The sequence below is a fragment of the Tamandua tetradactyla genome, chromosome 15 (genome assembly GCF_023851605.1).
Source record: "Tamandua tetradactyla isolate mTamTet1 chromosome 15, mTamTet1.pri, whole genome shotgun sequence".
NCBI classification, from domain to species: domain Eukaryota; kingdom Metazoa; phylum Chordata; class Mammalia; order Pilosa; family Myrmecophagidae; genus Tamandua; species Tamandua tetradactyla.
In genome coordinates this window covers 58,270,039-58,296,980 of record NC_135341.1, presented here as the reverse complement: position 1 = coordinate 58,296,980, position 26,942 = coordinate 58,270,039, and the positions used below count along the sequence as shown (strand labels likewise).

Genomic DNA, 26,942 nt, shown 5'->3' with positions numbered 1-26,942 from the left:
ATGCGGAGAAAGAGGCACACTTATTCACTGTTGGTGGGAATGTCAAAGGGTGCAACCACTGTGGAAGGCAGTTTGGCGGTTCCTCAAAAAGCTGAATATAGAATTGCCATACGACCCAGCAATACCATTGCTAGGTATCTACTCAAAGGACTTAAGGGCAAAGACACAAATGGACATTTGCACACCAGTGTTTATAGCAGCGTTATTTACAATCGCAAAGAGATGGAAACAGCCAAAATCTCCATCAACAGAAGAGTGGCTAAACAAACTGTGATTTTAATTATTTTTTAAGTAAAAACACACATTTTGCCAAACTGCAGTTTCTTAGAGTATGTCTAATGAGTGACTACCCTAATTTACAGTAATCTTTGGGATACAGGAGAAAGGTTCCCCAGGTCTGTTTTTGATGGGAAAACCTTCCTGACAGACTTACTAAACATTAGACATTATCAAGAAATGTAGAGACTCTATTTATGCAGAAGAGATTTTAAATCCTGTTAGACATACCTACTGTCCCACTAAGTTGAGTGCAATCATTACTTATTGAACTGGGTGGGATGCAGAAGGAGCAATCAAAGAGTGCTGCTGATGACACAGAATCATTTTCAGGGTGTTTTTTGCCCTAAGGGGGGAAGAAAAAAAGGTGGGCTTGCTGAAATTGTGTATGTGTGCTGTGTATGTCATGTTAACCTAGGTTCCAGGAACTGCATTATACTTTGGAAATACAGAGATAAATAAAGTGGAGGTCCTATCTTCAGGGGCCTTTTGACTTGGTAGGGGAAACAGTGAACAAATGAATGAGCTGACATGTCTTACAGATGCTGAGTTAGGAGTCTGTGGGGTGGACATCTAAAGGAAGAAATCGAATTGACTGTGTGATTTTTTTGTTGGTTTGTGACTTGTTTGATGTGCTATCACAATGAAAATTCTTCAAAGGCTAGGACTATGTCCATTTTAGTCACTGCTTATTCCCTCATGGATAGCCTACTACCTGATATATAGCACCATGATCTGAATGAATTTATTAGAAATAAATTAATGGTAAATATCCTTCATGAGAATTTGGGGAATGGGAAAAGTCGTCAGGTGATTAGGAGGGTAGAAGGGAAGTCCAAGTATAAGGAGCAGTGTTAAGTAACTATCTAGAAAGATGCGAACCACTTTGACTGTTTTTGAGTAGTTCTGTGAGGTGGACATGGAACTCTGTTTATTTTGTTCAGCCAAGTCATAATGTTGGAGGACCTTTTGTGCTAATAAACTTGAACTTCATCTTTTAGGTTTCTATGCTATAGACATTTTGCATCCATATAGGATAACTTTAAAGCTTAGTACCAATGGAAACATTGGTAACTATCAAAGAAATATGGATTTCTGGACAGCTGCTTAACCTTCTCCTAGGGTGGTCTACTCCAAGTTGTTTTATCCTTTTGATTCTAGAGTAGGAACAAATAGATACTCTAATTTAGAGCCATTTGTATACATTGTTTTTATATTAAACTGTATGTATGGAACCACCAAGTTTTGTTTTATTTTTTAAATGACTTCTCAAATTGATTTATTCATAGATGTTTACTGCACATATACTCTTTGATGCCAACTGAAAAAAATTTAAAAACCAGTTTCTAAGATCTCCGTTGAATTTACATTGTACCGATAAGTAAGTGACTCAAGACTACATGAAAACTCTCATCAAATTGTCACAATGTCAGTATCAAGACTCTTGAATTCGAAAAGGCTCAGTCTCAACTCATTGCCCCTGTAAATCCTTCACTCACTGAAGCTAGCTGCTCTTCCCAGCTAACGCCTCTAGCCTTGTTAACTGATACCTACAGCATAATATGCAGCTTTCACTTTGAAACTGGAATTAAATTTTTTTCAACTAACTCAGTTCACTGCATTTTGGGATTTCTTTCAGCCTCCAGAACAGGAAATATATACTTAGGAACAGCATGTGAGAAATTGAGATATGTTTTCTTGACCTAAGTTTGAGCCCAGTTTGGAGTGTATGTTTGCTTCCTTGGTGGAGATTGTAAGTGGATACTAGAAAGAATCCTGATGTTTTTCATTACGAGAGTCCTCCTTACCATTCCCCCTTCATTTATTTTTTCCCTAGGGCAGTTACTATAAATTGCACATGAAATTAGACTTACACCTGGAATTATTACTTAGAATTCTCTCTCTCTTTTTTTAAGTCAGCTGGCTAGTTATATTTAAGTGTGGAAATTATGACATTATATGTGCCTTTAAAAAGGAAAAGTTTCCACCCTACTCTCCAACTGTTAAAATTTCATTAGTAGAGGTAATTTTAAGAAGTTATTTCATTTATTTGTCAGTTTTTATTTAATCATGTGGTCAACAGATATTGAAACATGGATTGCCCTCAGCCACTTTGCAAGGCCTTGGGATGGATGCAAGACAAAGGCGAATAGGATCCAGCTTCTGACCACAATCAAATCAAAGTCTCATCATAGAACAGGAAGCACATTATGGAAATTTAATGAGAGTTAGCTGGTCTCCTATTGATGGTCATTTACAAATTATGGTATATCATAATTATGCCACAACATTGTGCAGCCTTTCTAAAGGGTGATGTGTGCTTATCTGGAAGTTCTTCCTTATTATTTATAGTTAAGGTAAACAGTCAACTTGCTGAGCACCATTGTCCCCTTTGGAATTAAAAACAAAATAAAACAGTAGGTGGATGGATTAGGTAGGTAGGTGGAGGCATTTATGCACTTTCCTGAAAGAATCATAAGAGGGATAGGATTGGGGAGAGGTCTTTTATTTTGGGGGGATAGCTTTTGTGTAGTTTGAATTTATTACCCTTATGCTTGTCCCACTTACATTCATTTATTTATTCATTTTAAATATCAAAAAGGTATTTGTGATAAAGGAGTTTAACTATATATTTTTTAGCCTTTGTACTTCTTTCTAATAAAGAATGGCTGTATTATATATGCAGTATATAGTAATATACAAATATTACATACAGTATAAAAAGAGCTCTATCAAAGACAAACGTACAATCATGGAAATACAGAGGAGGGAGTAACAAGGTAGCACCAAATATACTCCATCTTGAGCAATAAGTAAATTCCCTGATTTTTAAAGACTTTCATTTTAGAAATTCTTCCTTGATGTGTTTCCTCCAGCCAATAGACATTCCCCAGTCTGTCAAATGGGTAGTTAGATAAGTAAATTGATGTCTTCTTGGAAGTGCTAGTCCTTTCCATTTTCTTAGTGTCCAAATGTGTCTTCATAAAGCAACAATAATGTTTCAGTTGTTTTCCCATAAAGGCTTCATCTATTTGAAACATTAACTTCTTCTTTATTCCCCTTATGGGGTTTGTTTTTTCCACTCAAAACATCTTTTCCTTATGAAAAGAATTACCAAAGCATTGTTACATTTTTTAAAAAAGATGGTGTTTTAACACTTAAAGAGCTAAGCTTGAGATGATTTCTTTGACCATAATATGATTTATCAGAACATGATTTGCTCTGTCTTATTTCTTTACAAGCAGCTCTTTGTTGCTTTTATTATCATCTTGGTGCATTTTATTTTGCAATAAGGCCATCCCCCACACTGGAGAATTACATATGAGAGCTGAAATTGAGACTATAGATGCAAAATACACTTTATTTGTGTGTAATTAGCTTTTTGTTAATTTTTATCTTTATTTGGTTTATATTTCTTTGTGATTTTGGCCTAAATGGTAAGTATAAACTTGTGCCTTATACTTATTAAATATAACTCATGCAATATTGTGTATTCTCTTATTAGAATGGCAGTATAAATCCTTTTAGGATATCTCATTAATGACTTAGTTTTCAATTCTACTTCTAAATTGTGGCCAGAAAACCACTGTAATCATATTTTAATGAATATTCAATCTTTTTTGTCCTGTCCCCAAAATTATGACGTCAATCACAAGAACTGTTTAAATGCATTTCCTTTTACTTCTGTTTATAAAAGAGGTCAAAGTAACGACTAGAAACGGTGTTAAGTTAAATTTCAAGGGAGTATAGTTCTTAGATGTGACTTGGCCAAAAGCTACCCAAATTAGCTGGCAGTTCTTTTGACTTTTATTTTCACATCGGCTTGAATTAGTTCAATTTTAGAATCAGATAACAGACAGAGACAGGTATGCCTTACAGGATGGAATTTTATTACAATGAAGAACTACCCAGGTAACTACTTAACTATTATAGCATGCAACACATAATTAAATGGAAAAGAGAATATTAGGACTCAAAGGAAATATAACCAAATAATACCCTTTGCATATGCAAAAGCTTTTCTAGCCCTATACTATAATAATTCTGTGTAATAGCCTTTGAGTAATTTCTACCATGTAAATTGTGTTTTATATTGGGGATTGCTATCTGTATATACACCTCTATTTTGTTTCCTTATAATAGTACTTTTGCATAATTATTCCTTATCCCAAATCAACACAGACTGTTTACATTTGGAAGGAAATGAGTGAAACTGGTCCTGTAGAAGACAATAGGATGCTTAAGGACTGGGAGGGTTTGAAGCATACGATTCAAAAGGAATTCAAGTTCATGTCGTAAGGCTGCCAGTTTTCAATTTCAGGTCTATATGGCTCCAGGCATTCTAGAAGTATTTAAACTAAATCTTATCACTGCATCAATCTCATTCATTAATATTTTCATTCAGCAAACGTGCTGAAAGCATGTTTTATGCTAGACCGCATAAGACTTGATATCCATTTCCCATGTGTCCATTCACGTTTTGACAGTTGGGGTGGTTTGAGCCATATGCTGTTTCAAAGCTCTGCGTAGTATTGGATGTGATTTCTAAGCTAGAAGATATTCTATAACTAAGGTGCTACAGGCCAACATTCATCTATGTACCCCAAATACTTAAGTTCCTATCACAGCATTCATTGCAATCTATTAGAGTTTTCCTTTTACGTGCCTATCTCCCCATTTAAATTGTGTCCACTTTGCCTGTGTCCACTCAGGGGAGTGCCAGCACGTCTTGCATACAGAAGAGATCTTGAATTTTAGATTAAAAGACTGAATGTGTTGAAAATTTTGCCAAATTTCATTAACATCATTAAATTAGTATCATTTTTAATCCATAATTCTGAGTAGCATTTTAGCGTTCAAGTCACCAAGGATATCGCAGGAATAGTTAGGGTTTGTGTTTAGTTGAAAACACACATTTAAACAAAATTTTTAAGTAAGCTAGTTCTTGAAATTCTTGAGTTTGTTTTCTATCCTTCACTCCAATCCCTCTGCCCTACTCCCAGATTTTATAAGCTAACCTCCAATAATTCTGTTGTCAATAGCTCATTTTCTCCAAGCTCTTCCTAGTCTTTCTTTTCTTTTTCCTGAAAGAAGATTTATACTTCATCTCAGATGAGGAATTTATAAATTTAATATTTCAGCCACCAGACCTGTAAGTGATGGTAAATCTGCATTAATAAAGAGATTTCCAAAGACCATCACTACAATCCAATATAATTATTAGGTCAATTTTAATAAATGGAATGATATAAATAAAAAAAGTTCAACTTCTCTAAAGTAGAGTAGAAATTCTGCTATTGATAGAGATCATGTAAAATTTAAGTCAGTGATTACTTCTAAAATTTGATGTTAAGGAATATTCTTAGTGGCTTACAGAAATGAAGGAGATAATTTTGCTAAGCAAAATATTTGTTGTTGTTTTGTTTGGTTTCTTAAAACAGCAAATCTTAGAAGCCAATAGATCATCAGTTTGTGAATTGGATGGTTCATGTTTAATACAAAGCTTGGAAGACTAGAAATACTCCACTAAGCAAGCAAATAGTAATTACAGCTTTATAATTGTTGTGCAACTTTATTGTCGTGAATTGTTGGAATTATATTTTAAATACTCCCCATTTACATGATAGACCATAATGTCTTCTAGCATATTATTATCTGCGACTTATAACATCTCACTTTCACAAAGACCTCTTCATTTAGTCTCCATGTTAACTACTATTAAAGGAAACTAAGCAAAATTAATTGGCACCACAATCCTTCAATAAGGAAATTATAGGCATTTTCTGTGCTACTGAAATCATCTCATTATCCAGGGAATTTTTTTTTTTTGTTCTGTGTGTTGTGGGGGTCACGATTCATTTTCTTTCCATGTGACTATCCCATTATTGCAGCGCCATTTGTTGAATTTTTTTCCTTTCTTTTTCAGGGGGGGAAGAGTGGGGGCAAGGAGTGCTTGGGTCAGGAAGTGAACCCGGATCTCCCACATGGCAGGCGAGAATTCTACCACTGAACTGCCCTTGCACCCCCTATCTAGAGGACTTTATGTTTAACATTTAAAATGTATTCTTCCTCCAGTTAAGAAGAAGTCAGAAGCAGATGAGTACTTATCAAACTTGACTGTGTACATAAACCACTGGGGACATTGTTAAAATGCTGGTTGTGATTCAGGGAGGTACCTGAATATGCCTTCCTAACAAGCTCCCATATCCATGGACCATACCTTAAGTAGCATCACTTTCAGGTATTATGTAGATCTCTGTGCAAAATGCTGTTGACAGTACATGTACACACATACACATATAATTCACCCCGACCTCTGCTATAATAACTTTCTCCCCTCTAGTCTAGAAACTAATTGGTACTGTCAAAGGACTTATTTAAAGCAAACACAAGCAACATTCAGCCTGTATCTGGAGAGTAAGCAGTAAGTAATTTAACTCAGGGTGAGCTGGGGAAGGGTCAAAGAAAGCTTACCAAAGAACATGAAGTTTTTGAGCTACATTCTGAAGGATGATTAGGAGTTTGCCAGATGGAGTTTTCTGTGTGGGGAAGTTGGGAAAAGAAATTCCAGGCAGGGAGGAAAGCATTTAGAGGTAAGGGGACTGCAATCCACTCTTGGGTGGGAGGGCACTGATGAAAGTTAAGATTGAAAGAAAAGATTCTTAATCTTCTAATCAAAGAGTTTTGTTTTTTGTTTTTTTTTTTTAATTTTGCAGGGATTTAGGAGTTACCTAAGAACTAGAAGAAGATATACATCTTTAATTAGGGTGGGCCATGGTGGCTCAGCAGGCAGAAGCCTTGTCTGCCATGCCGGAGACCCTGGTTCAATTCCCAGTGCCTGCCCATGTAAAAAAAAAATAAAATAAAAAAAAAAAGAAATCTTAAATCATCTAATTTACTAATTATAGGAAGCCTGGAATTCAAGGATTGTAATGATCTCTATTTTTTAAAAAATCACACATTTAAAGCTTTTTTTCAGGTATTTAGTAAAACATTGCAACCTTATATGTCGTGCCATAATAATCATTTTCAGCTTAATAAAATATTAACCTTCCCAACCTAACAACTGATGATGATTCTCAAATAAAAGGGGGTAGGGAGCTAAGATTTGAGGCCTCCAAGATACAGAAAGCACAATTCACAAAGAGTTCTCAGTTGAAAGCTAAGAAAGTCTGACTTCATGACTTTTGAAATTCCCCTTAGTGTTAAAAATATTTCTTCAAAAGTCCTCTTTTCAATAATGGAAAACTTCAAGGTAGATTTAAAATCTGAAATCCCAAGGTCGGTACATATTTGATCTTTGGCAAGCTAGAGTATTGCTAATATTTGGTAATAGTTGTTTCAAGGATGCTTCTGCAATTCTTTTTTTAAGCCGGGGATAGAAGAAATCCTAGGATTAGTAATTCTTTCAGGGCCTTTACTTCTTCTTCAGTACCGGCCCCTTAATTCTGTAGCTTCCAAGTTTCCACATAAAAAGCTTTTAAATTTGTAAATGTATATATATCCCAATTCCCTTGTCAAATAACTATATATGGCAGTATAAACACACACACGTGTATATGTATATATGTATGTTTAATACATATACATTTAGTACATGTATTTAAACAAGGGAATCGGGGAAACCCTGCCCTCATACATATGAACTTGTTTTAAAAAGAACATATGAAGGGTAGAGGCTATACCTCTTTCAACAAAATAAAATACAAAATGTGGGAGTTCCAAGAACTTGGCGCTAGAACAGTTATTCTTTAATATTTTAATATCGAATATGGAGATCCGCTATGTAGATGGCACCGTACTTTTTCTAGTAGTAAAATACTGCCTTGATGGATTAAACTGTCAATAGATCTCTTGTGATTGTGCCAAAAACATAATAGTAATAATATTTGTTTTTAAAGAAAGGGAAATGGGGAACATTCACTACATGCAATCACGGGTAGGTACACATGGGTATATGATGAGCTGTATCATACTCGGGGGAGAATGGAAGCCAAATGGTGGTGAACGCTCAGAGGGGACTAGTGCTGTGACATCCAGATGGTCCGGTGACAAGCTATGAGTCAGCAAGAACCATTGTGGAAACACGGATCCTCTCCAGGAACAAACCTTCTTTCCCTTGCTCTTGGAGCAGGTTGCAAGTTCTGGCAGCCAAATCTCCACGGACTTCAAGTGGAAGAACAGATCTGATGAAAATAAAGCCCCGTTGATTAAACAATGTGAACTCTCTGTCACTAACAAGTAATCAGATTTCCCAGCTGAGAACTGGGCAGTGGCTAATAGAGATGCTAAGCAGTAATGATAGTTGTAGCTAGCGTGCGTTTAATATTTCTTTATGTGCCTTCTACTCTTTTATGCCTTTTATAGCCTCCAATTTAATTAATACAGCAATTCAAGGAAGTTGTTATGTTATTAGTATGTTATACCTGAGGAAGATGTGTCACAGAAATGTTACAAAGTAAATTAAAAAAAAAAAAAAACTTATTGGGTATCTTGTAACTAATCACTCCAGGAGCCTGACCTTAGACCCAGGTAGCAGGCATTAGATCTGGCTCAAGTAACAATTATTTATACCCCAAGTATGTGTTAAAGCCTATGGAAATATGAACTACAAAAATGGTAGCCGCTTGTTATATTATAGACTATTTGAACCAAAGATTACCCTATGTAACTAAAAGAGGCAGTTGTAGGCAGTTAATAAAGAGAGTCCTGCTTCATGCAATGGAAAGTATGCTCATCAAAGTCATTACTCAAAGAAGTATGAAAGAGAATTTAAATAATTGTAAAGAGATTGCCATCAACAATTTGAAGGTGAAGCCCAGGACTTTCTTTCAACACTAGTCAGTGTTGTTGCAGCCCAGGGGCAGAAAAAAATTCTGGAAATTATCAGGAAAGAGTTTAGAAACAAAATAAGAGAGTCTGTCTTTTAAAATATGCAAATGTGATGTATGCTTAATAATGGAAGCCTTATGCTGTTAAGGGAAAACTGGGGTGAGGGCGAAGGAAGGAAGGGAATAGCAACATGGCCCTCATCTGTGCATTGGATATCAAAGAGGACAACCAAATGCTTTTCCATAATGTATCATCCACTGATGATCATCAGGCTTGTACTACAAGACATTAAAATATAGATTTGGACATAAATGAAAGTTCTCACTTATTGGCCAATTCCAATTTATATACTGAGCACAGACCACAGAGGTATGCCAGTGCTTTTTCTTCCTCCAGGATGTTATTTAGCAGAAAAGACATGACTGCTAATTGAGAATTGGAGCCTTTGCACTTAGGTAGTGGTTTAGCAGCTACCTAGGTTCAAAAACCCAGACCTGTGACCTGGGGCAAAACTCTTAACCATTGTAAATTTGAGTTCCTTACTTGTAAAAAGGAGGGAAAAAGAATAATTACCTCATAGAGTTGGGGTGAGGAGAAAGTGCAATGATGGATGTAAAATGGAAATGCTTAATAAACTAGCTGACTGTTCATTGAATGTTAGAAAAAAAGCCTTTCCTTAGGTAATGTTCCTTGGTTTAAAAAAAGATAGGCTATATTTGGACAGAAGGAAGCTTCTGACTTTTGAGGGTGATGGATATGGTCATTGTGTTCCTTTAACTTGATTGAGATGATGGTTACAAGGGTGTCTATCTATCCATCTGTCTATCTGCCCATACAAGTAAAAGCTTATCAATTGTATACCTTGAATATACAGTTTACTGTATATTAGCTGTAGCTCACCAAAGCCATTAAAAACACAAAACTAAACCACAATTTGTATGTATGTATTTGTGAATTTAGTAGCTGGAAAAATCATTTTTCTAAAGGAATTATGCAAGAAACAATGCTACTTACAAGAAATTGCAACCAATTTCTTAATGGCAAGAATATAAGGTTTTTCTTGATTTGTTTACCTTTTGTGGGAAATTTATACTACTGCTGGTAATGAACTCACATGTTAACATGACCATCCCATTTTAATGGGTAGACGTACTTTTAATCTCTAAAATGAAGAGAAAATACCCTATAGTGAGGAATGATTGTATGTTTGTGTGTGTTTTACTAACTCTGAAATGTTTCTTATGCATTCACTTTGGGCCCAGGGATTACACTTAGCTTTTAGATTTTTCATCTGGAGTAAGGATGTAGGCTACTTGTAATGTGAATACATCAACTGTCTACAGACATTCCATAGTGCAGGCTTTTCCTTGTGTGATTTTTGTGGTTTCACCAAAGACACCAAATTCAGAGGCTCATAAGAGCAGATAGTTGAAAATTATTTGTCGTTAGAGTGGTAATGATTTATAGAGTTCTCTGTTATATATACAAGCCAGGATGATTTATATATCCCTTTATGTTATCTTTATAAGGCAGGAAAGACATTTTATTTTTCATTTTTCTTGGACAGTAGTGACCCGTTGTTCCTTTGAGCCATTTCCTATCTAGTTCTGATTAAAGAGCTATGCCACTAATGAAAGAATAGGCCACAAAGGATTGGCTTAAATGTTACCACCCCTTAGAACCCAGTGATTTTCAATGATTTGTAAATCTCTATTTACCCATATTCTTTTTCCCCATTGATTTTTTGTTTGTTTGTTTTGTTTTCTTTGTGTCCTGTGTGGCAGGGGTCACATTTTATTCTTTTTCCATGTGAGTATCCATTATTGCAGCACCATTTGTTGAATTTTTGCTTGTTTGTTTTGTTTTGTTTTGTTTGGGGGGAAGTGCAAAGGCTCCCCTACTGATTTTAAAAACTATTGAAATACTCATGAATTCAATTCTTTTACACTATTTAACTTCAGCCCTATTAGGAAATGCAAACAATCTGGCTAGGAGTGGAGAATGAAGGAATGAATAGTAGGAGAACTGTATCAGCTGTCTATTATAAAGATAATAATGCCACATAAATGACAAAATCTTAATGGCATAAAGCAATAAAAATCTATTTAGCTCATGTATGCTTGGTGGCCTTGGTGATCTCATCTGGGCTTACACATTTTCTGTGGTAGCTGCAGGTTAACTAAGCTCGGCCGCTAGTCTTGTATGAGCTCACGCACATGTCTGGGTGGTAGCTGCCTGTTGGATCTTTAGGATAGCCTTGGTTGGGTTGATATAGATAACTCACCTCCATTCACGTCTCAGACTCCAGCAGGCTAGCCTAAGCATGCTGACATGGTCCTGGTAGAAGAGCAAAAGAAAGAAGGCTCAATGCCTGAATCGTTTTCAAGATTCTCCTTGTGCCACACTTACTAATAGCTCATTGGCCAAAACAAGTCATATGGGGTCAGGCCAAGCATCAGAATGAAAGAGCTAGACAGAATTACATAGCAAAGGATACCCAGAAGGGGTAAGGATTTAGGACCATTAACACATTAATCTGCAGCAGAATACGTTTTCTTGGAAGAGGACGTCATTTTAGTTTTTAGACTATAAAATTATAACTTAATATTTGGTTTATTCTTAGCAGATTAACGATGGCAACAAAAACAAAACCAAAAACCCTCCAAGCTATCTTAAATAGGGATCCAGTTTGTTAGGGCAATATGCATTTCTTTCTCTTTCTTCATTAAAAATATGTTTGGGCAATAAAATAACTGTTTCTCCAAACAAGGGTGGTTATGGAGAGGGCTGTCAATTCTCAAAGAATAAATGTTTATCTTGTTGTGTTTTACAAGATAGTCATTTTGCAATGTCATTGATGTTGTAGTTTAGTTTGGGTCACCTTCTCTTGGGGAAATTAGGTTTGCATTAAGTCATCATGGATCATGTTTCCCCAGTACACGATTCATGAATTAGAGCCATATCTTTTTTACTTTTTCATCATGTGGATTTATTTAAATTCTAATTAATAATTGCTCTCCCTGAAATTCTCACTAAATCAACTAGCCTTTTTGAAATTGTAGAGCATTAATGAGAAAGCAAAGCGAATTTTGTTGCACTTAGCAAAATAGCTCTCCTTTTAGAAACGCTGAAGGATTTCTTTCTGAAATAGAACCCTACAGCTTATATAGTCAAAACAGTTGTTTATCAACACGCGAATGTCAGTTATGCATATGTTTCTACCGTTACTGGAAGGGGGAGGATGCTTGTACTTTACTTCTAAGGCAAACTCACATTGTGCTTCAATTGATTATTTTTTTCAACAATTTTGTTGCATTCTTTTATGGTCCGCCAGTACTTTTTTGAAGCCCGGGTTAGGGCATTGGCCAAGGGAGCTGAGACTAAAAGGGGGCCAAATATCTTTCCAGAAGCAAGCTGCTACTTCAAAAGATATGCATTACAAAGCACTACTGTGACTCAAAGAGTCACTTACTTTTAAGGGGGGTTGCTAATGTACAATTGGTTTCTTATCTTCACAGCCCCTAGTGAGCCTTTACTGTGCAAATTTGCTGATGGAGGACAAAAGAAGAGACAGAATCAAAGCAAATACACCCAGAATGGGAGGCCTTGGCCCAGGGAAGGAGAGGTGAGTCCTGACAGATAACTTTTGCTCAGAAATTTGGTAGTAGGCACACCTTGAAAGCCCAGCGAGACTGACTTTGGAGGCCATGATGAAATCAGGCCCCAGGGAAAACCGAAGGGCTTCAGTGGGGCTAATGAGCCATATGTATATGAAGTAAGTTAGGATAAACTTACTTTAGGAGAATTATTAGAACTTAAAAATTAACCTCATCCTGCTCTGTACTAAGTCTTTTGTCTTTAACCAAACCTGAACCCAAAAGTCTCCAACAGAAAGATAGAGTCACAAAGAATTGTTATATAATGCTTATAAATTGAGAGTGTAATTATTTAAGGAAATATTATCAGTGAAATCAACAGTGAGATGTGAATGATTGTGTTTTGAAAAATGCTAACTAAAATTGAGATTTATTTCATTCTACCACTAAGATGATCTTCTTGCACATCTCTATACATTTATGCACATGCCCATGAATTCACAAATATGTTGATATGTGTTTTATTTATATATATGCATATATCAATGCAAATATGATGTTTTCTGTTGGTCAAGAAGAAGAAAGAAAAAATGATGCACATAGGGTTTTGCTTTTCACATCTAGGAGAAGGAAAAGTATTTAAATTTTTTTTTACCCATTTAGCCTCCTAATACAGAACAGTAGAAAAGCAAATATTATCGATCCAGTGCCACTTGAGAATGGATTCCCTTTGATTACTTTTTATTATAAGAAGACAAAGAAAAAGAGTCTGGGCTTCTATGAAGCCTTTTCATTCTTTGTGACATGGGATGAAATTGTTTGAATAAATATCATTTTGTACCAAGGCCATAATTTCAACAGAAGAACTTTATTTAGTATTTCTATTTGAAGCACCTACTTCATCCATTTATCATTTACGAGGTATCCTGCTTGATGCAACATTTTATACTCTCAAAACTGAAATAACAGTTGTAAGAAAAGAAAGGAGGCTAGAATTTTTCTCAGCTTAACCATTAGTCATTTTTCAGTTTCTAAGTCTGTTTGGACTGTTTACAAGCAGGTCTCAGAACCCCTCTCAAAAGTAGCTACGTTCAAGTATTGTATAATCTCATTACCTTAAGACATGAAAAAGATTAACATTGAGCATCTAAAGCTATGAAAAAAGGCAAAAGTTTCCATATTCTCAACTGTAGAAAGTTTGTATTGTGTTTAGGAGAAAAGGGAAAGAGGGGACCCATGCATTTCTAGCATCAGTGAGCAGCTCCGTTGTTCCCAGAAGACACCTGATGCCTGTTTATCACATTATTGTGATTTTTAGCTCTCATTATCACATTCATCCCATACCAAGCATCCATGTTCTAGAAAAACTCATTGACCTTTTAAATTTTGGTTCCGTCCAAAAACCTAGTGATTAGGGATCTCCACATCACGAACCAGAACCAAAAGCCCCAAGACTCAATTATGCAACTTAGCACTGAGTACTGAAACTTCAGTTCCTGTCTCCTTGAGAGCCTGCATTATCATTTCCACACTGTAAATGCCACTTCCAGCAAGACACCTCACCCGAGCAAATAGTTCTTGAAGGAAACCAAATCAGTAACCATAAAATAAATGTAGAGTTAGGACTTTCATCCTGCCGCTGTGTATAGAATCTAGGATTTTTGGTTCAGACAATGATAACCATCATGTGTCCTATGGCATGGAAACATCATGGAGTCACGTTTAGATTCCAGAGAACTTTATAATCTAAATGCATGTTTTAAGGGTATATTTCAAATCTTTGCCCCAGAGTTGCTGTTTAAGACCTACAAATCATCCTCAACTGTGAAATCAAGGGACCATAATAAATTTCTCTGTAACCAATCAAAACATACTTTAATTATGTAGACATATTCAGAGGAAAGGAATCAGAAATTGAAATGGCATGCACCATAAATGCATTATCATATATCTTGATTTGGGGACAATATTTTTAATTTGTATCCCTTGATTTTGATCTTAGAAAGAGATACAACAAGAATCATAGATAAATTTGCATGCCCACTTATTATATATGTTTTATATCTGTTTCGCCTTACATTGTACTTAGAATAATTTAAAGTACATTAGCATCATTGATAAAGCATGATAGAATCCAAAGTAATCCTATTCAGTCAATATTTAATTCATTTTATATACCAGTAAATTCTGATTACTGTATTTCATTGATTGTAAGACATGTTTTTTGCCAGTTGTAGTTTTTCCCTCATATTTTAACACTTCTGAAATTGGTTCTGGACTTATAATCAGTGGCCTATTTTTGAGACAATTTGCATTGCTTCTGCTAGTCATCTGGGGAGATTCTCCACCAGTGGTCACTTGACACTTGCCACCTAAGGTCTTTGACCACACTGAATTGAGACACTACCCAGAGTGAGGAAGATGAGTCAAATTCTCAGGGAACATTCTTTTGTTCCTTTGTGAAATTCCTAAAATATAAAGCCGTAATATTACAAGTATTTTAGAAGTACCAGAAACATGACAGTTACAGGCTACCAATATTTTTAAATAAAATAATTTATTATTTTAATATTTTTCTTCTGGGTGGCATTTTGATAGCATAGTTATATTTGCATAGTTTTGGTGAAATGCATTCCTTTATTTAAGAATCTGATACTTGAAACTTTATACATATAAATTAGTGTAAATTTGTGAGGTTTTGAAATATAAAATATATGGAGGTGGACAGGTTTATGTAAGTGAAAAATGCAGCCATATATTAAAGTTATTAACCAACCATTCAAATGGCAAACAGAACTCTCCAAGTAGACTAATCAAGGGATTGGGGCTCTTAGGCCCCTCTTCCCTGGACTTCTATAGTTTTTATTATGTTATTTCCTAAAGCATCAGTTCCCAAGCTCTTTGGTCTCCAGATCTCTTATACTCTTAAAAATTATTTATGAGTTCATTAAAGATAATAGCAAACTGTCACATGTTAATAAAAATTCCGTATTTTATGAAAAATAACGGTTTCAAACCCAGAGCAAAATTTTTTGAGAAGAGTGACACGATTTTACTATTTTGCAAATCATTTTCATGTCTGATTTAATAAAAGATGGCCAGGTCTGCATATCTGCTCCTGCATTCAATCTGTTGGCCAATATTGTCCCAGTTGAATTACATGAAGAAAGTCTGGCTTCACAGAGATATGTAGTTGGAAAAGGGAGGACCTTGGAGACCCTCAAGTGTCCTTTGCCCACATTTTGAGAACTGCCTTCCTAGAGAGATTGAGCCACGGCCAGGGTTACTATTTAGCTTCCATACACCTGAAGAAACGTGATGGTTGTTAAAATATTAAAATTTGATAAATAGTCACTGTTCCTAAGTACACCAATGCAACCTCACTGCCATTTCTACCCCGGCATGTTCTTCAGAACCTCCCAGGACCACCCCCTCAAGCGAATGTGGGGTACTGGCAGGCGCAGCAAGAGTTCCCCCAAATCCTCCACTGACTTTTACATTCTTATTGGCCAGTACTTATGCCATATTTGTGGTGAAATATCTTTAATGTCACTCCAACTCAGAGATGGTCTCAGTTTATCATTGCTTTGACCCTTTTGACATTGCGTTGACCAGATGCCGCACTACACCTGAGGCCATATTCTTAACATTTCAGGCAAAATGGCATGCAAACTGACCTTGTGAGTTCTGTCCCAAAAGACGGGTCTGGAACCAGGTCTGCTTCACTGGTCCAAAAATGTATCAGGAATGTGAAGACTGAGGAACTCTCTTTGCTTCCTCCTGTGTTCCCCGAGGATATAATTACAGATATTACTAAGAAGCCACTGACTTAATTTGGACTCTGTATCCCCAAATAATAAGGACCGCTGATCAAAAGGCAAACTGGTGGAAAACTTTTCCAGATGACCATATTAAAGTCTGATCAATGGCAACCTCAGTGTCTCAGCAAAAATAATGCAATGTAATGTGAATTAAAACAGACACATAGATGTTCATTTATTCTTTTATTCAACAATAAAAACAACAACGCAGACACAAATCCACACACTGCTTTGTGGTATGCATATTTTTAGACTTTTCAACTATGTTGTAAAGAAGATTGGATCGAATAAATGGATGGAAAATGTCCCCTACAAAATCATAGGAGGTTAATCAGGATGACTTTTGATGGAACTGGTCCTTGGATTTCCTTTAGAATTTTCAAATACAAGTGAATGCTAAGTTTCAAAACACAGAAGATGGTGCATTTTCACCAACTTTTCATGTCAGGCTTTTATCCATAAATGTTGCAGATATTAACAAATCTGATCTCACTTGTTTTGAAACTGATCTAGCTTCATAAAATTTCCCCAAGCTTATACTAATTGAGTCAGTAAATGCTATTGATAACAATTGCTTTGGGAAATGTAATTCTGGGAAATCATTTTTTGGCTATGGATACGAATGAGAGATATGCCAAATGAACAAGAAATAATTCAACAAAATGCTCAGTCTAGTGAAAAAGATGCCAAGACTTTATTCTAAAAGCAGAAATCAATAAAATGACATTTCTTGCCTTTATCTTATTTACAGTTCTCTTCTAGAGTCAATTTAAAAGCATTGAACAGTAGTAAATATATTCACTGTATTTGATGCTCTAAAAGGTAATTTCCCATACTATGGAAACATTTAACATGATCATTTTCACTGTCTGGATATGAAAATGAACTAATGGAACTAATGCAGTATTATTAACAATCAATCATTCAGGCTACCAAGAATAGTTTATAGGTTGTGCTATAAACTATAAACACAGGAGAGAAAATCAAGTAAGATTTTCTTCTGTGCATTCCAGGGATATTAAGATATTTGAGATTCCTCATGATTAAAGAACAATTTTTTAGGTAAAGCATGATGATATACTGTTTGTTGGAGACATTTCATTTAAGTGCAGTAACTGCAAAGACCCCTGGGTGCAGGAATGAATACAGGACCTGCACTGCACAATTCCGGGGGGTGCCATTCCCACAAACTAGATGTAATGACACCCCTCCCCCCCACCGCGAGTATATTGCAATGCTTTGACCCTGTCTGGATATGTTAGTTTGAAAACCTTTAAGGGATGCAATATACTGATATAATATCCTTAAATTTCTTTAAATTAGCAAGTCCCATTAATATACTTGCAAAATCCACTATTAGCTGAAACAACACCATCAGTTGTTTCTAAGATTATCAGTTTTATCTCGGGCAATTTAAGTCGTTTGTTATGAGTATAACCCAGATCATATGTTGCCTATTTTCAAACCTGAAATCAGCTTGTGTACAGTGATAGATGAAAGCTTCCTCTGTGCTGTAAAGTTTCATAATTCTTCTCCATTCAGAGCCACTATTAATATGTTTTCTTCAGCACAAATAAGTGGATGAAATACAGCAAAGGTCATGTGAGACAATGGGATTTCCCATGACATGTTGAAATCCATAGTGAAATGCTGGCTGAATTGATAAACCTGATTTCACACATTCAACCTCTCCCTGCTGTGTTCCAAAGCATTAGGAGTAATTATTCATTCTGCCTTAATCCATTTATGATTGAGAGAAAGACGTCATTTTAGGGTAGGTGGATAACCATACTATATAACGCATTTGCTGTATTTTATGGTCAGATTCTCGATGAAGAGACTTTTTCTTGGAAATATAAATTCTAGTTTGTTTTTGTTTTTATAGTTTTGCACAGAGGTGAATACACACAGATCTGCATCATAACTATCAGTTTCGACCTTGTCTTTTTCACCATTCCATTGTCATCAGTGCTATCATAATCATAAAACTTTTTTTTTTCCCTACTGTGGCTAATACTTTTTGCTGTGCCCTGAGGATGCGATAAAGTATAAGGTTTGACCCCTGCCTTGAAAGGATTCGTAATAGACATACACAGTGAGAACCCCCTGAATTTCCTTGTGTTTCCTGTTTGCTTTCTTAAGTTCTCAGATGTCTGACTACTTTTTGTACCAATATTCTTCTAAAGAGAATTCTGCTTCAGAGAGATTTTAAAAAGTCAATATCAAAGAAGCAGCATCTTAAACAAAAGCATTCAGCATTTATTGAGCATTTATTGAGTGCCCTTCTTGTGGGAGACAGATTGCTGGGTGCTGAGGATGGTGATATACACAGTCCTTATCCCTTAGGAGCCAACAATTGTGCAGCCCTTTATCTGCAAAGCTGGAGATTAAAAGTAGCATAAAATATAGTGTTGTAAAAATAAAATCACTGGCTCTGCTTGGCTGCATAACTATACAACAGTGAAAGAACACCAAAGCCAAAATAACAATAATCATAATAATCATAATAATAAAATAACAGAAGCAGCAGCTGCAATAACTTTACTTCACATTTGTCTTGCCACTAAGCATTAATTATTTGTCTGTTTGTTTTTCTGGGTGGGTAAATTAAAAATTGATTTATATGTATTTTTAAACCAGAGTAGAGAACAGGAATTTTCCCACAAAGTTGGAAAGCTCCACCTTGTCATTTGGTTGGTAGAGGCACGCTGTCTTTGAGGAGCTGAGTGGCACAGAGAGAGAGAATAACTTTTAGAGAATCATCTTGAGCTTTCAGGTTTGAATATTTAATAAAATCTGAAGTCTCCCTCTGATGTGTCCTTTGAGAATAATCATTGTTCCTGAGGTTCAGGGAACCACGGGTGTTAGCCTCTGAGATATGCTCCATAGTGCTTTTTTTCCTTCCTAATTTTCTGAGCAATCTACATTATTTGTAAAGGAGGCAAGCTATAGAGTTTAAATTGCAAATCCACAGCCTTGGAGTTGAATGACACTGGGCAAGTTTTGCAAACTCCTCAAGTTTCAATGGAAATTTCCTCATCTATAGATTGTGATCCGTAGGAGCGCACCCCGTGCTAATGGCAAGGATTAAATAAGGTAGTGAAGGTAAAATACTGAGCACAGTGTCGGCAAACTACAATTACTCAAGAAGTATTAGTTATTATTTTAACTATTGTACTGGTGTCAGCACAACTCAGGAATGTTGAACCTGAAAGCCAGTTTTAAGTCCTTGGTTTCTAGTTTTATGTCCATGTCAATGTATTTTCCAAATTGAAATTATTTTTAGCAACGAGACTTTTGAAAGAAAAATTGCTGCCAGTGTAATTATCCTGCTGATTTTTTTTTTATTTTTTAATAAAACATATTATAAAAGAAGTCAAAATTTATATATTTTAACTTTGGCCCACATTATATAAATGCTTTTATAAGATCACATTCCAAATAATAAAGTATTATTTAGTACTAAATATTAGTCGGTTTTCAAGTATTTAGATAATTGCCCCTTGAAAGTCACGTAATCATGAAAACCAAGAACTGCAAAGAGAAGTATGGCTTGGATGGCAAAGATGAAAGGAAAAAAAGAAAAGGAAAAGAAAAACCTGAGCTATTGCTAAAATTCAAGGGAAAGACTGATCTATTATCAAGAACCATTAAATTACACTGTTGCTGTTTTTAAGGGAAAGAAGATGAATTATTAACTTACTTATTCTGGCAAGTAATGGCAATTAATTTTGGATACCAAAGATGCTTATGCACCTTGGCTAGGAGAAGCCTGTATAAAATACTGTATAAAGTACTTTCCATTAGCCTTTGAAGCAATTATCTTTGACAGAAGGAGCATTCTAATGGTACAGTTGGTGATTTACTAGATTTAACGAAGAAATGGGAAACCGGAATTTTCTTGCATCTATAATGGATGGTGCTGAATGTGAACGATCTTTAAGCTTCCACATCCTAATCTGTACATCAAGGGTGAGGTTACCAGTTCCTTCAAAGTAAGGAATTTCTTGAGTCCTTAAGGACAGTGATATTAATTCTATTTTTTAAATTTCCTTTTATTTGCTGAAAGACTCAAGAAATTATCAGTTCAAGAAAAAGAGATCTTATCGTTACTTACAGCAGTTCCTGGAAAGATGAAAGAGAAGGTTAATGAAAACCATTAACAGGGTTTTGATTCCAACCTCTTTGGAACCCCGGCCACTAGGGCTGGATCCATAGTAACAGATGCGAGAAATCCTTGGACATTCTTTTCGCTCTCTTGAGAAGGGATGCAGAATTAATCAGAACACCGCAAAAGTCAGTTTGTTAGCAAGAGGTAATGAATGATAGGTTTAGAATAAATGCTCAGTTGTCCCTAAATTATAAATCTAATATTAAAAATATTTTTTCAAAAAAATATTTTGTTTTGGGCTTTTATAATTGAGTAGAATCTGGTCTATTGGTTAAGATTATGCCCCTCTTTTAATAAAAAAGATAATTTGCTTAGGTATCAAAAGTTACAGTGTACCCATGCAAGAGACAGTTTCCTTTATTTGAAGAACTAATTTAGAGTAAATGATTGATTGTTACGGATTTAAAGAGATGCTAGTTGTACTATATCCAATTGACAAGTGCAAAACCTTCTAAGGAATTTAGAAATAGCCCTGATCTAATTCTCATTAATTTAATGACTCTATGAGTAACCAGTTAGCTTGAAATCCTTTCTTAAAGACTGTTAAACATTTGACCCAATGAAAAGACTCATATACCTTCCTCAGCAAGGACATATCCTTAGACTAATCCACTGAACCATACCTAAAATCATTGATAAAGTTTGTATTTACTCACCTGATAAGAGGGAAAGGCTGTTGGACCTGTAGAAACAAATGTGGGTCACATTGTTATATAAAATATTGATGTTAAAAGACACAGAGATGGCTGTGGAAGTAATGGTAAACATGCTACAAACATACTATATAAAATCTGGAGAGAAAGAGGCATTCCCTATGGCCATCAGTTATGGGGAAGCCTCTCAACATAGAACATTTAGTTAAATTTCTTGAAAGCATATGACAGTGACTAGCTGTCACCGTAACTATATCACTCATACTTTGAGACAATCTTAGCAGTGTGGGAGGAAAGACACAATCCAACTAAATGGTCCCTTTGCCTTCAGTTGGCCCTGGTCTGAATGGTATGTATAACTGATGTTCTATTTGATTGGCCACCAGTCAATATCCTTCTGAAGTATGAGAAGCATGTGACAGCAAGGTCCAGAAGTACCTCATTTCTATTAGTTTTTTAAAAAATATTTTTATTGAGAAATCCTCACACACATACAGTTCATTCACAGTATACAATCAGTGGCTCACAGTGTCATGACATAGTTGTGTATTCATCACCATGACTATTTTTTCGAACATTTGGATCACTCAGAAAAAAAAAGGAAGAAGAAAGGAAAAACTCTTACATCTCATACCTCATACCCTTCCCTCTCATTGACCCCTAGTATTTCAATCTACTCAATTTTTTTTACCCATTATCCCCCCTTTTATTTATATATTTTTTTTGTTTATTTTTTTTACTCATCTGCCCATAACCTGGGTAACAGGAGTATCAGACACAAAGTTTTCACAATTACATAATCACATTGTAAAAGCTGTATAGTTATACACTCTTCTTCAAGAATCAAGGCTATTGAAACACAGTTCAAGAGTTCCAGGTACTTCCCTCTAGCTATTCCAATGCACCATTAACTGGAAAGGAATGTCTATATAATGCATAAGATTAACCTCCAAGATAACCTCTCAACTGTGTTTAATATCTCTCAGCCACTGAAATTTTACTTTGTCTCATTTCTCCCTTCTCCTTTTTGGTCAAGAAGGCTTTCTCAATCCCATCATTCTGAGTCCTGGCTCATCCCAGGAGTCCTGTCCCACATTGCCAGGGAGATTTACACTCCTGGTAGTTATGTCCCATGTAGTGGGGAGGGCAGTTGAGTTCATCTGCTTAGTTAGTTTAGAGAAAGAAGCCCATCTAACCAACTAATGAGGTTCTCTGGGAGTGACTTTTAGGCATAATTACAAGTAGGCTTAGCTTCTCCTTTGCAGGAATAAGTTTCGTACGGTCGAACCGCATATTGAGGGCTCAGCCTATTGAATTGGTTGTCCCCACTGCTTGCAAAAATATCAGAAATTCCCCAGACGGTAAAGTTTAATATTCTTTTCTCCCCAGTCCCTGAAGGAGACTTTGCAAATACTTTTTTATTCTCTGCCCAAATTACTCTAGAATATATTAGGGCATCACACTAACCTGTACAGACCAACAAGATCTCACGCCCTAATCAAGATTCCAAGTAATTATGGCTCAATTAGTTTTGAAACCAGATTGGCTGCAATTTAATTTTGCAATATTGAACACTAGAAAACTTATCTTTAGAAGCTATGGAGTTGAAGTACTGACCCAATATGCCATGAGAAACAAGTGTTTTGAGGAGAAATTAAATAATTATTTCCTCTGAACTAGTGTATCTAAAGAATTGTTTTGAAAACTTAGTGATAGCATGTGCATGCAGGATTTCTTAAGCCATATTCCAAGAAGGTAGGGAAAGTGTGTATATAATTCATTACTGTGTCCATTCTGCATATCACAGTGCTTGATAATTAGTACTCAATTCTTCTGTTTAACAAGACTTAAGACAAAAACATTGACACATACTCCAGTATTTCCATGTTCTGCAAGTGGTCCTTTTAATCATGAACTGAAAGATAATCTTCACATATGTGATCTTAAAAAGAGCAATTGCCAGTTATAAACCATGCCAGCAGTTGTAAGTTTGAGTTTGTTAGCTAACTCAACAGATGTGTTATTATTTAGTATTGTATACGTCACCTGCAATTTAAAGGGCCGTCTCAAGTTGAATTACCCTCTCATGTTGAAGAAATCTTCCCTTTGACCCAGGAACTCAAATTTAGAGTAATCAGCTTGATAACTTTCTGACGCCAATAAGTCTTCTCTTATTTTAAAGCGGCTGGGAAACAATATTTATTAACACATTCATTAAATATGAAAGGTAAATATAGTAATTCCCTGCAGTAGTGTACTTTTACATAGAATACCCATGGAAGAGGATGAGCTAATGCACTTACGCTCTTGGGAAAGGGGTGAAGGAGTGGAGGTTGAGGAGGTTCTAGCAAGCAATCGCAGGAGGAAAGCCTGACTATCATCTCATTGTCCCTAGTGTCTCTCTCACCCAGTCCCCAAGGGTGAGGGCAAGTGAACAGGCCTCCAACCACTGGAGAGGTTTCTGGAATTCTTAGCACTGTCTTGGCAGTCTCAGCCTACCATAAGACTCAGAATCATCCCCAGTGATATTTAAACCACAGTTTACAACCTCCAGGTGGCATCAAACTGCAGCTGGGATCTGGAAAGATATGGACCAATTAGCCAGGCACTGGCTTTCACCTGTATAGCATTTTATATTTCTGAACCCTGTTTATCACATTATGGTGAGTTTTAACAGTGTAGACACCATGTCATTGGTTCTAAGACACTGACAGTTAAGGATGAAATATTTTATATGCCACTAAAAAACAAAACAAAACAAAACCAAAAATGAGAAACCTTCCCAACTGTCAATTGCTGTCAATTATCATTGGAATCCTGATTTCAGAAATATTACAATGTGGAAAAAAATGGTTGTCCTGGGATCTATGAAATTCTGTCATTTAGATTGAGATATAAACAGAACTACCTACAGAAAATATGGTAACATTCTCACTTCTATTATGGTATCAATCGGGGTTTAATTTAACTTCGGTTTTAAAGATAAACTCAGACTGAACTTTCTTTTAACGTTTTTCAAAGCTGATCTTTAGCCACCAACATTATATAAAGCTGTTTTACCTTTTCTTGTGCTTCCCCTTTGACCAAGTTTTTTTTCGGTGCAATATGGGCATTCTCAGCCTTCTAGTCTTAGTTCTCTCTGTATCTTTCTATCTTGTCCATCTCTATTACTATAAAAGGGAGAAATTTTCTATCTGACAAGAATGGCTCAGCAAAAGCCGAAAAGGAAATTTATCATGAGCACATAGTACATGACAACGGCAGTATGACTCCCTCTGAATGTTCTTTTCCCAAATGTAAAAAGGTTCATTTTCTCTGTTCTGTTTCTGTTTGTTAATTTTTAAAGTGGTAAATCCCTTGCATCTCATTTGCTTAATCCCTAACAAACTCTGAGAGATCTCTTTTACCTGTCCCTGCCTAATCCCCCCTTTGGGTTAGAGAAGAGGCTGTCACAGCAGCCTCGAATTCCTCCTGCCCATGACTGGGTCCAGGCACACTGGCTTCCTGCTCTTTGCCATCAGCAAGATTTTGTGGCAATTTTCGTAATAATCTTGCTTCTCTGCTAACTCTGCTGATCAATCAAAGGCTAAACATTATTCTTCAGAATTATAGTCAAAAAGAAGTTTTCAAAATAACATGCAACTGCTAAAATAAAAAAAACAGCCAAATTCCATTTTCAAATACAAATTTAACATCAAATCTGTCATCATCTTTGTCATTTGTTCATTTATTGATTCCTTTACTAAATATTTATAGAGCTCTTATCATCTCCCAAACACTTGGCTAGGAAGAGGAACACCAAAATGGACACAAAAATCGAGTTAGGAAAAACACATGGCAAAACGTGGTAATGCATGCTTCCACCCTCAGGCACAGGGGAAGAACCAAAGACAGGGGCCACTGCTAAATGGAGAGTCAGAAATGCCTTTAAGAAGGTTTGCCTTCTAGTCCGAAGCTAGAAAAATCGAATTGCAATGTCCCACAAACAAGGAACTGCAGCTGCAAAGGTCCAGAGGCCATGCTCGGGGGCAGGGTGAGCGTTTGTCTGAGTCTGGTGAAGAGTGGGTTCCAGAGTTGCACAAGAATGTTGCAAAGGTCAATGGATACATAGAGACTTGACCGTGGTCGTCTTTGTGAGCCGTGTATGATCTCACAAGTGACAGATGCCACTGAAAGGAAGGACCATGCTGTGGTCAGATTGGCATCTCGCCAGAGCAATCTTTAGAAGACAAATGGCTATGACTCGATGAATTGGAAGGAAGTTTGGAGGCAAGGGAGAGGAGGAGATTATTACCAAAATATACTAGTAAATATCTAAGCAAAACGTGATGTAATTTGAAAGAAGATAGTGACCATGCATTAAATTTACTAATTTAACTTGGTACTAAATGGACGGAATTCAGGATAGATATTTGAGTTTGAGACAAAGATCTTTGGAACATAAAGAATCATTGGAATCAGAACATAAATGGCGTTGCCTGGAGACAGTGTACAGAGGAAGAGAGGTGGGCCAACTTTGGCCCTGAGGACTGACATCTCCAAAGGCAGATGGAACATAACACCAATGAAGAAATTGTTCTTTTGATAGGTCAGAAGGAACAAAGGGAGATAGTCACAGAAGCCAGAGGGAGGAGATTTGAAATAAGAAAACAAACTCACTGGTCAAATGATACAAGCATCAAATATGATTTGGAATAAAATAATCCTTATATTCAGAAATTGTGGAAATTAAGGAGTAGAGTATAAGCCATCTCACAGCTTTGTTGGCATCTTTTATAGGACAGCTTCCGGTGTTTTTTCAGGTCCTATCTCAGGAGTGTGTACCTGAACTCCCCTTTTGTAGAGATTGGAGATTTTCTTATCTCCTGTTCCATTTTCCCTCCAAGAGAGGGGTTGGCCATACAGAAGCCCAAGGAGCCTCCTTCCAGCAGGTGAAAGCTGGTGAATTGCTTTCTCTACCTCCACTGGGAGAAACAAAGCATTCACTAGTCACCTGACCACCCCAGAGCCATTCCTCCATCACACCCTACACTTGTGTCTTCTGTACTCCAGGAGTTCATTTTCTCACACTCCCTTTCAGACTGAGTCAATAGTCTGACTTTAGTTTTGCCCTGCGCATATTGTTTTCTGGGGTTAGTTCCTCTCGTATCAGGAAGGAGGTAAAAGTCCTTTCTTCAGTCAAAAGCTTGATGTGTTATAAGGTCAGCTTACAGTTTTCTGAATGCTGGTGATTTTTATTGATTCCTTGGCTATCTTATATTTCCACGCATCTAATATCATACAAAAAAACCCTCAATTTCTCAGCCGTTTGGACTTCTGAATTCATACTAGCTTCCACCACAGGAGCTACTGTGTCATTAACTGAGAATTTTCAACCTTTATTCTTGGTCACCTGCCTGTTTTACCTTTGACCCTACCAGTGGTGTCACAGCCCCATTCCATCGCAACCTGTCCTCTCCTGTCCCAAGCGAAAGCTTCCTGTTGGTTTCAAGCTTGTTCTGGATCAGATCTCTGATCTATATTACTTTCTAAAATGGTATGATTTCTTCCCCCTCCATGTAGGGAGAAATGTAATTTCCTCCTGAATTTTAAA

General features: G+C 36.3%; 1 protein-coding gene across 13 annotated transcripts in view; it reads left to right on the top strand.

Moving 5' to 3' along the window:
* The window catches only part of RBMS3 (RNA binding motif single stranded interacting protein 3), a 705,592-nt gene that overhangs the window by 558,940 nt on the left and 119,710 nt on the right, over positions 1-26,942 (top strand). For all 13 annotated transcript variants that reach the window (XM_077129934.1, XM_077129932.1, XM_077129938.1 and 10 more), the window contains one exon: positions 12,627-12,733. In XM_077129934.1, the coding sequence (XP_076986049.1) occupies positions 12,627-12,733 (107 nt within the window). The remainder of the gene's footprint in view (positions 1-12,626; positions 12,734-26,942) is intronic.